We start from the raw sequence: 15,250 nt of genomic DNA on the forward strand, positions 1-15,250 counted from the left end.
AGTTTCTGAATGAAAAAAAGTAAATTTGTAGATATCTTAGTATGTCTGTGGCCTCGTTTTTTTTTCCTTTGTTTCATATTCCGTTTCGAGACCATATATCTGGACATACTCCAAATCACGGTTCGGGTTTTATCGATGACCCCCGACTTTTTCCGGCAATTTTCGTCAACAGGAAATACAGCGCTGGACCAATCAATGCTCGACAGCACACGAACCTTTACAACTACACGTTTTGTTTAGCACACACATCAGTGACTGTTGATTTACGATGAAGCTCCTCCTGATTTTATCGTGCCTAACGGCACTTACATTTGCCAGTGATGTTCTTGAATTCACAGACTCCGACTTTGGAACAGAAGTGGCTAAACACGACTTGATCTTGGTGGAATTTTTCGCTCCTTGGTAAGACGTGTAACGTGCCGGCAAGTTAATTTTGAGTCGACTTGTCCCCCCCCCTTTTTCAATTGTTTTGTAAAAGTCATGATTTGATTATCAGATGTAGATAAAACAAGGCAATTATACTTTTCATGTAAAAGATCTACTCAGATCTGTTTTCATGTTGGAAGAAGTATCCGAAAAATAAAATGAGCCATCCAACTACAGACCTAGAAAATCATGATTCTTGTGAAACTTAAGTCCAAATAATTACTGAACAAAACTTATGTCGTCTGACCACAATGTATCAGTTTTTTAACAAACTTTGATTTAAAGACCCAGTATAAGATATGTCAAGCTTTCAAAAGCTCCAGATTTGACTTTTTTTTTAAATTCAAGATAAAAAAAACAATAGATCAAAGTAAAATGCCACCAAATGAGCATCCAAATGTGCTTGTCTCTCAGGAAATACAGGAGAGTTGGCAGTATTGCAGTATCCTTTAACTACTTTATATACAGAATTTAACTTTCTTTACAGGTGTGGTCATTGTAAAAGGTTGGCTCCTGAGTATGAAAAGGCTGCAACTAAACTTAAGGACAATGATCCACCTGTAGCTTTGGCAAAGGTAAAAGGTTGCTTAACATTAAACAATGATATAAAGTTTGAAGTCATGCAGGGTTAAAATATGTAGAATCTTATAGCTGAGAAGTATTACAGCTGTGTATTTTTATTCCCTGGCAGTGGTTAGGAAGGAAATCTTAATGAAGAAGCCATTTTCATGATTTTTCAAAGATATTCTTAATTTGAAGGAGCCATTTGCTAAGACCATATAATTTTCTTTTAGACAAAGGGCCATTTCCAGCCAGAAAAGGCAAACTACAGACCAATTAAAATACCCCTGACCTGTCTTGTAAAAAATTCATTCACTCCTGTAGAATATTTTGATTTCCTTAGTTACCCATTTACATGTAGGAGAAAAGAGGATAAATTTGCAAAATTAAGGTATCTCTCTGGTGACCCCTGAATGACTTTCAATGGGTCTGACACATCCCATAACATCTTGCATGGTATCAATCTTCCAAACTTTAGTAAGGTGTAATGTACATGTAGAATATTAAAATACAAGTACAGTAGTAATCTGCCTTTTTTTGTTACACTTCATTCTCACTTGTTAGAAAATGTGCAGGTGACTTGAGGTATATGTATGAACATTTTTGTATTGTTATAATTTAGGTTGATTGTACAGCTAATACAGAAACTTGTTCCAAGTATGGAGTTAGTGGATACCCTACACTCAAAATATTCAGGAGTGGTGAATTTGCTGAGGAGTATCAAGGACCTAGAGAAGAGGGTAAGTTACTATGTTCATTTGGACATGCAACAAGTACTTCAGTTCCTAATAGAAATAAAACTTTTTAATGATCAGGGATGATTTTCTTCCACTTTTTGGATGATTTCTGTTTTTTGTAATCCAAATTTTACAATTTATTTACTTCAGATTTTGCCAATTTCCACTTACCTACATGTATTGTTCCTCGTAAAAACATCTCTGATTGATGAAGATATTATAGGGCCTGGGGAGAACACTGGTTCTAATGTTTGTGAGGAGTTAACTTAGTGAATACATAATATATTCTGATACCACTGGGCCTAACCTGAAATATTTTTCTTTTCTCATACATAGCTAAAAAATTAAAACTTTCCAACAGGATGGAAGTGACACTTTTAGCTGACATGTCAGTCAATATTTCATTTTTACAACTTATACTTTGTATTCAGGGTTCACCACAGACTATTCAATGGTGGTGCTGCCCCACCCTTAGATTTTATGAAATTGATATTAAACTTGTATTTGGTTACAACTATGAAGGAAATGACAATTTTTATTGCAAAATATGACTTCAGAGCATAAAAATCAGATTTAGGGACCTTGAAGTTGTGAAAACTTAGATATTATAATTATTCATTTTGATCTTCAGTGATCCCGTGTATGTATAATTAGCATTGAATTGATCATTTCGTTTCTCTTTGTATTCAGCTGGTATTGTAAATTTGATGTCATCCAAGGCAGGACCAACCTCTAAAGAACTGACCTCTGTAGCTGACGCTGACAAATTTACATCAAAGAAGGATTACGTTGTAGTTGGTGGGTAAACTCAATCAAAATTTGATGGGAACATTGTACTCTTTGACCTGGTTCAAGAATGTTCACAGATCAGTTGTTTTGTGATTCTTACATGCAATACATTTTGACCTGACAAATATGATGTTCTTTTTTAAAAATTGTTAAATGTTCTATTTTGTTTTGCACTGTGCACTTTAAACCGCTAAATTTCATGTTGAATGTACATGTACTTAGGGTATTTTTAAAGTGTTTTTTTTTCTATAGTATATAAACAACAAATGTACTGTTTTAGGTTTCTTCAGTGATGCTGACAGCAAACTTGCCAAGGCTTTCCAGAAGGCTGCTGATGCCATGAGTACTGATGTCAAATTTGCTCACACCTCAGATAAAGCTGTTCTTGATAAATATGGATATACAGAGTAGGTTTTCATTCATATACCCTGCCACACCAAGTGGCAAAGTATTATCATGATTATGTGACACCCTCCAAAAGTGGCATGCCGCTTTGCAAGTCCAGTTGTTTAGTACCACTAAATACAGGTTAAGTTCAATTTTCAGGAAAATCAAAAATGTAGTTTCCAAGTTGATAGACCATTTTGAACATTTTGCCACCCCTTTTTTTCACTGTAACATGGCAAGGTATCACTAAATGTTCCATTAATGACCTGTTATAAAGATATAAGAAGGACAGGGTTCTACAATTTTTGAAAATTACAGGTTGTTCTTGTACAGGTTAAAAATTAAGAGGTATTGTTTGACTTTCAATTTATCAGTATTTAGTGACTTTGAAATAATTTTTTCTTGATATTCAAGATAAAGTTTCACTTCATGTATAATTAATGTGAATGGAATTGTCTGATAGCATCATTTATTCAGAAGAATATATTAATGTGTATTGAACATGTATGCTGAAATAATAAACTAAACAGTCATCAACATGAATTTGAAATTCTTCTCTCAGTAGGCCTTAGGGGAAACTAGTGTAGTATTATACTGGTTTTACCAGTCAAATATATGTAACACATAAATGTAACGAGTATGGAAATATATATGTTTCAGTGCTTTCATTAAGAGCCGGTACCCGGTACTTTTACCCGGCTATAGTAGCGATTGGTATGGGCAGAATAAAATAAAAGCAAAAAAAATCAAGAGGGAAAATCTAGTAAATAGATATCTAAGATCATTCCGTCTGTAGGCAACGGGTATGTCTCCAAAATCGCGATCTTAAGTTTTATTATTGTTTATATCAATTGGTGTCTTCGTTGAGGTCCGCATCGGATTTTAATCGCTTAAGCGCTTTAACCTACGACGTTTTAACGTAGTGTCTATTCATAGAAAACATGAGGTGACTTAACAATGTCAAAGCAATCAACAAATATTTTGTGCTGAACAAAAAGCTAAACACAGGTGAAGATTCTATGAAAATGTGTCAAAAAATGCCTTTCGTATTTGGAATTGCCCCATACCCATCATTTTCCCCAATATTTGTTGTGATTTGTGCAAACGAGTGCAGGAATTTTTAGTGTTGACAACCAGTCAACACGTGAAACAAACTTTTACAGAATATGATTTAAGGGACAACCATTCGATTCGGTGGGAGGGGGAGTTTTGGTAAAAATATTCTGGCAACCCTAAGTTTGAAAAGAACATGTCTGGCCTTTGCTGACGAGAATATTAAAAAAAAATATTGGATCCGAGATTCAACACTGCTAGAAATAATAATAGAAAATATATACATTGTAATGTTTAAAAAATTCTGTCCGTCAAAGAGTCAACCAAACTAAAACTACCAGCCTTGTTCTTTTTCAGAAGCAAGGAATTTCTTGTCAGACTATGATTTTTGACCAACATTTCACAATAAGATACATGTATGGCTAGGCAAAGTGGACAAAAATGAGTATTTTCTAATATTCAAAAACGATCTTTTAATATTAGAAATTGATTTTCTAATATTATAAAATCATTTTGTTATTTTAAATTCATTTTCTAATATTACATATTCAATTTGTAATATTACAAAATGTGTGATGTTTTATAATATTACTAAATCAGGAATTTGTAATATTAAAAAATGAATTTTTAATATTAAAAAATATTTTCTAATATTTAAAAAAAATGATTTTGTAATATTAAAACTCATTTTCTAATATTACAAAATATTGATTTTTGTCCACTTTGGCTTGCCACACACATGCAATTGTTCTACATGTCACAGTAATAATTAGGCAATAAACAACAACAAAGTTTTTGTTATGAAAATAATCAGCACTAGGAACCACCACATGTTATGGAATTCATTTAATAAATGTTTAGTTTTGTTCCTATGCTTTTTATTTCCATGTGTTAGTGTTCAAATTTTGTAACAAGTAAATAAAAGCCTAAGAACAAAATATGACATTTATCAAAATAAAAAAAATAAACAGCCAACTGAGTTTATCAGCATTAGTCTAGAAATGGATCTAGTGGGAATCATGGGGAGCTCCTGGATTTCAGGGTTTTGAGACTAAATCAGTTATGATTCATCATATATCATATGTCTTGATTTCAAATTCATATATTTTAAACAAAACTGAAGCAAATATTGCAGACTTAATCCCATATTTTCAAGTCAAAATTTAAATCTCAAAAAGGCTAAATTCCAGGAGCTTCCTGTGGGGCTTTGCACCCCCCAAACCCCCCACCAAGGCATTGCCCTGGACCCACTGGGGGGCCATAAGCGGCCCCAGACCCCTTGCTGAATTTATTTGGTACCTCCTACTTTCTGTAAAGTACCTCCTGTCTGAAAAATTAATGAAACCCCTGTGTTTTATTAATCTGACCTGCATAGATGTTTCAAATAGTTCATTATTTTTTCACTTATTTTCAGCAACGTTGTCTTATTCCAACCAAAGCATTTGAAAAGTAAATTTGAAGATACTCAACAGAAATATGGTGGAAGCAGCTCTGTAGATAAAATTAAGTCATGGCTATCAGATTCCTTGTGAGTTGTCTACATTTATAGATTCTCAGTTTACATTTTTCTCCTATAAAATCCAGCTAATCATGTCCTTATCTTAACTTTGATGGTATCACACTTGTATTGGGAGCAATCAATTAAATCTATAGGTTAAAATATGATGGTAGAAAAAAAATGTCAGAAAATGAGGTGAAAAAAATATATGTCGGTATTTTTCCTCTGCCAATTTTTTTCACTAAAATTTTCACAAACCTTTTTTTCATCAGTATTGTTCTTGATGGTAATGTTTCGATCTATAACTATATTAATGCGGAAAACATTTACAAATATTGTCTTAAACCTACCAAAAACATATATTGACAAAACAATAGTAGTGGCTATTATCAAACTGGAAATGATAGGTATCATAACATTCTGCAGCCATGTAACTTACTAATAAAACAAACAAGACTTGTTACATTTTTTTTTGACACATTACAAGATTAAACTGAAATTTTATGATTTATAGAACTGGTCTTTGTGGACACAGAACTCAGGGAAATGCAGACAAATTCAAGAAACCATTAGTCATTGCTTACTATGATGTGGATTATGACAAAAATGAAAAGGGAACCAATTACTGGAGAAACAGGTTTGTTGTTTTGCCTGCCAACGACTGAATATATTTAAAAGTGCATGTCTTCTCTGCTGTTTTTGTGTCAGATTGAAGCTGCACACTAAAAAATTTAATGCCCGTAAACTAAGATATAGTTTCAGGAAACTCCATGAAGTTGGTAAATTACTATCAGGAATTATTCCCTTGACTTGATGACCTATGATGATACAACTTGAGCCTTATTTTTGATTGTCGGTGAAAGTTAATGATAGGACTGAGGTCATTTTGTATTAACTTTAATTGATGATGCCACAATTTGCACCTTTTTCCAGAAAAAGGGCCCTTCCCTGTATTTTATGGAAAGATTTTACAGCTGTTGGGACCAAAAAGGTTGACTTGATTCATTTTTGTTTTAATTTTGCATGGAAAACAGAGTTTTTATGAGGAGGAAATTATTGGTTTTTTAAGCATTATTATCCTTAAAATAGCCATGTTTGGGCTACATAATATGAAAGTTGATGATTGACAGTCTGTTCTCAATCAATGTTGGGTCATTGATGCAACTTTTTTAAACTTTCATCTAAAACTCATCAAAGAACACTCAAAATCACAAGGCATACTGGACCTGACCAACCAATTTTGACAAGGGCTGAAAAATAAATTTCCTTACAACTGAACATAAATACTTTACAGTTTTTATTCTAAAATACATTGTTAAAAGCAACTTGAAACAAGTAGTGATAACTGTATTACAGAAGCATTACAATTGCAGTTTCCTAGATTACCCTTTCCTGTCACCCGAGGCAAGTGAAATTTGGGTCAGGGAAAGATATTTTTCAACTGCTACTTTCCCTTAGAAAGTAGAAATTAAAGAATTTTTTATATGATATCATAAGCTTGGAATATGGGTTGATTCAGATTGATACAGGATTTCCCAATTTTATATTGAGGGCCACACCTTCTCTATCCACCTCTTAATACCTGGATAAAGTACAAGTCAAAAGGGGATAGGAAAAAAAGTGATATTCTGGTTCTGGAGACCATGGTTACATTTTGTAAGCTTATATTGCAGGAACTGAAGGGGGGGCAGAATGCAGATGATTTAATAATGTATTGGTGGGGAGTAAAATTTGAATTTTTTTACATAGTACAAATGTATTGCATCTTAATTTTAATGTGTTGGTGGTACCCTTAAATATCATGGGTGCTCTTTCCCCAAGACATGTTTTTTTAGGGAATAGTGCTTGACCAGTTTTTAAACCTTGGCAATAGTAGGTTAGGAAATGTTTCCTAGAGGGTAGAGTGTACCACTTTTCCCTGCATATTTTTGGATGTACAACATGTACTTGTGTTTAAAAGATTTAAATTTGTTCTTTTTCTTGCCATGACGACCTATGATGATACAACTTGAGCCTTATTTTTGATTGTTGGTGAAAGTTAATGATAGGACTGAGGTCATTTTGTAGCTCCCATTGATGAGAAAAAGGATTAATGAAATGTTTCTTTTTTAAAAAATAATTCAATTTATGTAAATGGTAATGCACTGCCGAGTGCCTAAGAATAAAATACTATGCAATGTACCAGTTTCTATTTTACTGTAAGACTGTCAAAAAAGTTGCATTTTATAATCAATGAATAAATAAAACTTCTGAATACTTAAATATCTAAGTGTCAGTCTCTGTAAGAATCAGGCAGTGGGTGGAACATTGTGTGAAAGAAAACCCATTTTGAAAGTTTAATTTGACTATTTGCACCATCAGAATCAGGAAAAAAGACAAGAATTTTTATATTATTTTGGTGCTTTGAGTTAAAATTTTATTGAACTGCACTGAAAATGAACATTTCAAGGGCAGATAACTCTTTCAAACACCTCAGGTCTCACTAACCACTTCTGGGTCAAATGGCCACCCCCCCTATGTAGTACCAAAAACACACTGAACCTAGACATATGCATAGTAAGTGCATTATTTGTGTGTATTATGATTAAAAGTAGTCAAAATAAAGCTAAGAATGTGTACTTTAAAATCATATATGTAATTAACTACAAAAGTGTATGAATATTGTTTACATGTGTGAGTAATTTGCCTCCATGCTGTCAGTTAGCAGAACAGGTAAAAATGTGGATTTTTAAGTAAATTTTGTGAAGAATTTCTGCTATCATCGTACCATTAGCATAATGATTTTGGAAGCCTTACTTTCCAAGCTTCGCAACGGTATGCAACTTTAAGATGTCATTTGTCCTGGGAATTCACAGTGAGACTTTGAAAATTATTTTTTTAACATGTAAAGTAATGGAAACGTTCGAAGTGGTTAGTGAGACCTCATTTTTCTAACATTCTATTGAACAATTTCTGAAAAAAATCCAGTGATGCAGAGATCAAATAATGGTCTTGTCAAATAGGGATAGCATCCTTGAGTAAAATAATATAGTCAGATTGATGGGGTTTTGACAGCCATGTTTCTGATTTTTCACATTTTGTTTGATTCTTACACAAACTAACACTTTAAGTAACCTTCAGGTTTCAATAGCAGATTGGATATCTATTATTTAACAAATTATTCGTAGTTATTAATCAAACATAATGGTGAAGTAGATTTGGACTATAAAGTCCATGTCCTCATGTTAAAAACTTGAGTTTTTTATTGTATACATTTAAGTTTTTTTTTGTTTTTTTTTTTTGTCATAAAATAACAAACAGATGAAATTACTTTATCTTCCAGAATGTATATATGTATAAGCCACTACCTTTTCTGCCTGGTGATCAGGTGTGCTGTTCGCAAACTTTAAAGTACACATCGTACCTAAAAATATGAAACATATGGAGAAATCAGGATGGTACAACAATTTATTTAGTCCATTAAGGAATGGCTACTTTATTTTTTTCAGTCTATGAAAAATAACCTCAGTTACATGGTGCACACTAAATAATCTGTGTAACCAGTTATTTTCAAGAGTGCACCACAGGCATTGACTTAATTTCAAATAGACTGAAAAAATATAACAGTCATTCCTTATAATTTATTTTTAGTATCAAAATTCAACAGGTAAGTCATTAAAAAGGGTTGATGACATCACAGTCACTCTACAAATTTGGTCCATGAGATGATAAAGTTTTTCATCCAATCAGAAAGTGTGTTGCTTCTGAGATTAAATTATTTACTTTTAATTGAATTGGTCCTTTCCTTTGTAGAGTTATGAAAGTTGGAAAGAAATTGAGAGATAGTGGAAAAGATATCTACTTTGCAGTCAGCAATCAAAAAGACTTCAGCTATGAGTTGGGAGAATTTGGACTGAATGATGTCAAGGGAGACAAACCAGTTGTTTGTGCCAGAGATGATAGAGACCTTAAATATGTTATGTCCAGTGAATTCAGGTAGGGTATAACAGCAACTTTGGTTATTATTTCCATATATTTAGGTGCCAAGAACTCCCATTACCAATTATCTATGGCGTGTTAAGTTTACTGGTGGAATGCCACTTATTGTATTCATGCTAAACATCCATGTGTGAAGTAGAAAATTCTGAAAATCAGGAATACTTAATTATATAAACATTTCCTTAGATAAACTTGGTCTGGAAAAAATTAATAGCATACCCCCACTAAGTAAGCAGGTGGTAAATAATCCATCTAAATTTCAACTCAATTGTCTCGGATTGGTGAATTGATGAATTGATTTCAAATTTGGTGTGCGGCTTCTTATAGATGGAACATATGTAATAAGCAATTTTTGTAGCTCTGTGAGATCAACTTCCTATTTCATGAGACTTCACCATTTTTTATGCCCTCACGACAAACAGTCGAGGCATATTAATTAACCCCTGTCCGTCTTTCCATCCATTCATCCGGATTACACATGATCATGGCTTGTTCGTCTATCTCCTCATACAGTTTTTGAACTACATCTAAAATATTTTACAGGATATTTCTACACATGATGAAGGTGTGCAGGGCCAAAGGATTTTGATTTTTGTGAAATATTACGGAAATTGGTGATAGTTACACCTAGTCGTTTTCATCAGAAATATGGCTATATGGCTTGTCCGAATATCTCCTCCTATAGTTTTTGAACTACATCTAAAATATTTTTTGCAGAATGTTTCTACACATTATGATGGTGTGTAAGGTCGTAGGATCTTGATTTTTGTAGAAATTTACAGAACTTGGTGATAGGTGGACTTTGTAATTTTTGTCAGAAATATACCCCAAGCAACAAAGTTAGGGATTTGTTATTGGAAGTATTAACATTGTTTATGTGTCCGTCTGTCCGTCCATCAGTCCTCTTTTTCTCATCACAAGTATTTTTTGCAGTGCTTAACCTAACATACCAATTATTTACTGCATCAGCCAAAGAGTACATAACCTTTCTGAATCTGCAAACCATGTCTTCATACAAAAATAAACTTGTTCTTAATTTGGCAGATCTACTGAGTGGGGGCATCATTAGTGTCTTGCAGACACATTTGATTTACTAAAAAAAACACTACTAACAAATGACACAGAGGCTCCTGTGACAAACAGGGCTTCTAGTTTACTGTATGGAATGCTAGAAAAAATTTTGGTCTGAAAAATCTCGATTCCCGAAGTTTGGATTTGTTGTTCAGCCTTGTATAGACAGGGCATATGTTTTAAGCAATTCTGATATCAACTTTCTTTACAAGTGGAGGTATTAGTTGATCATACCTGGCATATTCAGTTTATTATGGTTAATGTTCATGTTTCTCATTTGATTTGTTCCGTGTTTTTTTTTTGTTTGTTTTTTTTTTCACTAATGAACTTCATTGCATGTCATTAAGCATTGTTTTATGCCAAATGTCATTTGCAAAAAAATAAACTTTTTCTTAAAAACGCTTCAAGATAATTTACTTGCTTACATATGGTCAAATGTGTAATCAGTGATTTAGTCCTTCAAAATATAAGTTATAATTTACTAAAAAGTTCACATGGTTTGATGCTAAAAATTGGTACATTTTGAATTATGATTAACTCTGATATTGTAGAAACATACAGGAGAAAGTAATTATTCTATATTTATTTTATATTGTTGATTAAACATGATATAATTTATATCAGTGCTATTTAATTTCATTAATTATTTGGTTTTTTTTCTTTAGCATGGATAATTTGGAACAGTTTGTAAATGATTTGTTAGGTGACAAATTGGAACCATATCTGAAGTCAGAACCAGTACCAGAAGATAACAGTGGGGGTGTCAAAGTAAGTATTTACATCCAAGTTACCTGTTTAATAATTTCACCAATGGATTAAAACATGCAACTGTGGTAGTTTATGATCAGACTGCTGTAAAATAGAACTATGATGAGATAGTTTGTGATCAGACTGCTGTTAGATAGAACTTCAATGAGATAGTTTTGTTGTACATTCAGATTGAAGGCAGTTTTGAAGTTGATACAAAAAATGTGATGTTGAGTCTGACGGGTCATAATGTTCTGTTCTGTTGAGACGTTCAATGTGGAGTTATTCTGCCATTTTTGTTTATTGGCAACATGACAATGGATTAAGTCTTCCTTCAAAATTCTCAACCACTAGCCTGAATAATAGAAGACTGTATAGGATTCAACAAGCCCGAAACAAAAAAGTAAACATCATTTCACTAGCCCAAATCAACTTTCACTAGCCACAGGCTTCAGGCTAGTGGCTAAAGGCGGGCACTGTGGATTTGACGTAACATTATCATTGGAATTTTTTGAATAATTTATTTTAGAAATAATAAGTTTTCTGATTGGATAAAAATTTTTGTTCATCATCTCATACACCAAATTTTGCAATGTTACTGTGATTTGATGATGTACTCATTGAAATTTAATACTTAAATTGAATAATAGGGAACGACTGTTTTTGGTCTATTTGAAATAACTTCAATGCCCTGTGTGCACTACATGATTTACGTTTTTTCTTCATAGATAAAAAAAAATATGAAACGCATTCTTTAAGTATCCTGACAACAGCCTGAGATATATCAGTTTGAAGTAGGTTGCCTACAAAATAACAGCAGTTGAAGTCGAGACAGAAAATATCATTGCAAGTCTGATATAATCAGGCAGTAAGAACATTGGAAAATTGACAAAGTTGCACATACAATCATTTCTTTTGCAGACTGTTGTAGGAAAGAACTTTGATGAGATTGTAAATGATGATAGTAAAGATGTTCTGATAGAGTTTTATGCTCCATGGTGTGGTCATTGTAAACAATTGGAGCCTAAATATAATGAATTAGGTGAAAAGGTAAGTTTTGGCTAGTGACCTTGGGGTAACACAAAAAGAAAGAATGATACGCTTTATATTAAATTGGAGTTCTATTTTGTTGGCACTGAAAAAAACAGAAAAAAGAATTCCTGATGCAAAACAGCTGCAACAAAAAATATTAAATGAGTAGGTCTTATCTAAATAGATAAATGCAAGAAGACAACATAGCATCCTTTCTGTGTATTGTGGCAAAAAAAACTTGTCTCAGTTTTGGAAATTTTGTGTTAAGTCCATGAGGTTTTGGTTGAAATATCGTTAAACTAAGAACATTAGTATAGTAATGACAGCCATTGAATTGTTTTGTTTTGTGTTGCATTTTGTGAATCATTATCATGTTGACACATTTCTGTTAAGAATTTAGTAAGTGTCAAATTAAATATAAAGTTCTTCATATTTAGAACTATGAATTAGATTCCCACATAAAATTAATGCAGCCACCATAAGCCATTCATACATACTTATTGCTTGTAGGGCAAACCATTGAGAGTATCTGATATGTATAGATATTTGTTTTTCATAAGTGTCAAATATTTACAGTTAAATTTTAACAGAGTTCAGCTATAATATTACTGATTAATTAAAAATGAATTGTATAGTTCTTAAGTTCAATGAGGAACCTAATGATTTGTATTATAATTGTGTGGTAATTTTAATATGATTGTAATATATTTTCATTGTAGTTGATTAATGAGCCAGGTATAACCATTGCTAAGATGGATGCCACAGCTAATGATGTTCCAAAACCATATGAAGTTCAGGGGTAAATATCAACATTTAAAACTTTAGTCTCAAAATACAGTAGTTGTGAAAAAATTGTGATTCCCCAGCTTAGAAAAGGCTGAACCAATGGTCATTTTGATAATAATCATTCATGATAGGAGTGATTTGTGTCTATAAATCAGCTTTTTGAGACAAAAAATGAACCTTACTCATTTTTACCTCAAATTACTTTTGTTTTTGGTGAACCTTTCTATTTTCATTATAAAGGGTAGGCATGTCTGCATATGTCTGATATCATAATAGTAATCAGACTTAACTTTCTTTCACTTAAAAATGAAACTCTTCTCTTGCATATTGGATTTACTGTTCCATTTCTGTTTTTTTTACCTTGTTTTCTGATGTTGTCAATTTTCACTTCTTAATTGGCTTAGTTGTTTATTTCTGTTGTGTATTTTTTATTTTTATGTTTTCTCTTTTTCAGATTCCCTACAATTTATTTTAAACCAAAGAATTCTAAAAATAGTCCTAAAAAATATAATGTAAGTATTCTTGATTTTACTCACACAGTTCATTCTTTTTTTATTGTAAGGGTTATCTTTCTTTGTAAGAAATATCTGAAAACTAGGAACTTTAAAAAAAAAAAAAGATAACAAATATTCTCTTGAAAAATTGGTACTTATCTGTTGTTTTCAAGACTTTAGGAACTTCAAACATTCAGAACATGCATTGTCACTTAAATTTTTTTTTTTTTTTACAGGGAGGCCGAGAGGTCAGCGATTTTATTGAATACTTAAAGAAAGAATCAACAGATGGTCTTCAACTTAAAGACGAAAAGAAAAAGAAGAAATCAAAGAAATCTAAAACAGAATTATAAACTATTGAAAGGGGGGAGTGTAGTGAAAATGGTAGCTGATTGTGTGACTGAATGATCTATGAATGGACTTTTTTATTGTTGTCTTTATTCTGATTTTTTAAAAAACATCATTTTTCATGGGGAATCATTTCATGACCTGGTTGTCTTTTACAATAATGATTGGCTTTGTTCACTGGTATATTGTGCAAACTTCCTGGGGTTTGTTTTGTTCGCCAGTGACGTTACTATTGATTTGACAGAGCATCATTTGAAGTGGGTGATATTTTAGTATTGTGACTGTAGAGCAAGAAAATATCTAGCGTGAATGGAAAACAATAAAGTTCCTGATTATCAATTTGTTTTCATGTAATGTTGTCTGGTCAAAACTTTGGTATTCTATTCAGGTAGCACTAGTACATAAGTTACATGTGTACATTTACTCTATCAGGTTGTTTTGGGATGGATTATTTTGGTCTTTTTTTTTATAAATGGAATCATTCCATATTGAAATGATTTCTTGAATCCTGTTATAAATGGTGCAAGGTCTTCATAGAGTAGATTTTTAGATATATATTCTTCTGAATATTTAGTACATTGAAAATAGGTAAAGCTTATCTATTGTATCTAAATGTTTCTCCACATCAAAGCCAAACAAATCATGTAAATTTGGTTGTTTTTTTTATTATTTATAAACGTGACTGGAATCTGATTGAGAAGAATTATTCAGGTTTTAATTGTAAAATTTTTATTCTTTGTTCTATCATGTCTTTTTATTAATTTGCAAAACTGATAATCAAGTTATGAGTCTCACATCAAATAAAGGACTTGGGTTTTACATTTACTTTGTGAGATGAACTTAATTTGTAGTTTCACATTATCTATGTCAAATTGGTTTCACTATGAACTTGTGAGAGTATCTTTAATCAGGATTTAAAAAAAAAAACCTTGTTGATGAAATTATTTGAACTGTTAGGTGTAAATGATTGGACTGTCATGTCACTGTGTGCGTTTGAATGATTTTGAAGTATTAATATAAATTTCCTGCAGAATAAAGGTGCAACACTTGTTATAATGTACGCATGTCATGGGTCCATAAGATATCTATTTATGAATGGTTAAATAAAAACTTGAAAATGAATATCTGTTCCATGTTTTTATTGTTCCTTGCTGCACTGCGGGACAGTAATGGTGTTCATACATCCCATCTTCCAAAATCACTGAACAATCAAAGTCCAAAATTTCCTATAAAGTTTGTTGAATCAAAATTTTGGCATAGTATAGTGAAATGAGTCAGTTGCTTAACAATCATACATAACTAGAACATTTGTAATTAAACAGACCTTGTTTTGTACTACATGC

General features: G+C 32.2%; 1 protein-coding gene across 1 annotated transcript; it reads left to right on the top strand.

Annotated features, from left to right (window-relative positions):
* The first annotated feature begins 241 nt into the window (after nucleotides 1–241).
* Nucleotides 242–15,029, top strand: LOC148620662 (protein disulfide-isomerase A3-like). The gene is made up of 13 exons (XM_088574341.1): nucleotides 242–402; nucleotides 914–1,001; nucleotides 1,610–1,727; nucleotides 2,415–2,522; nucleotides 2,794–2,920; nucleotides 5,368–5,481; nucleotides 5,966–6,088; nucleotides 9,244–9,426; nucleotides 11,166–11,268; nucleotides 12,169–12,297; nucleotides 12,999–13,078; nucleotides 13,520–13,577; nucleotides 13,796–15,029. The coding sequence occupies exons 1-13, from the start codon at nucleotides 269–271 to the stop codon at nucleotides 13,910–13,912; spliced, it is 1,482 nt and encodes a 493-aa protein (XP_088430467.1). The 5' UTR covers nucleotides 242–268; the 3' UTR covers nucleotides 13,913–15,029.
* The last annotated feature ends 221 nt before the right edge of the window (nucleotides 15,030–15,250 follow it).

This window comes from Perna viridis, chromosome 3, assembly GCF_037379345.1.
Source record: "Perna viridis isolate PV_CMFRI_1.1 ecotype Kerala chromosome 3, ASM3737934v1, whole genome shotgun sequence".
Classification (NCBI taxonomy): Eukaryota; Metazoa; Mollusca; class Bivalvia; order Mytilida; family Mytilidae; genus Perna; species Perna viridis.

What these genes read in the sequence shown, in the direction of transcription:
- LOC148620662 (XM_088574341.1), top strand. Translation starts at nt 269, where the DNA reads ATGAAGCTCCTCCTGATTTTATCGTGCCTAACGGCACTTACATTTGCC. An exon ending in GTGGAATTTTTCGCTCCTTG is followed by an intron (nt 403 to 913) that starts GTAAGACGTGTA and finishes CTTTCTTTACAG; the next exon opens with GTGTGGTCATTGTAAAAGGT. An exon ending in ATAATGAATTAGGTGAAAAG is followed by an intron (nt 12,298 to 12,998) that starts GTAAGTTTTGGC and finishes TTTTCATTGTAG; the next exon opens with TTGATTAATGAGCCAGGTAT.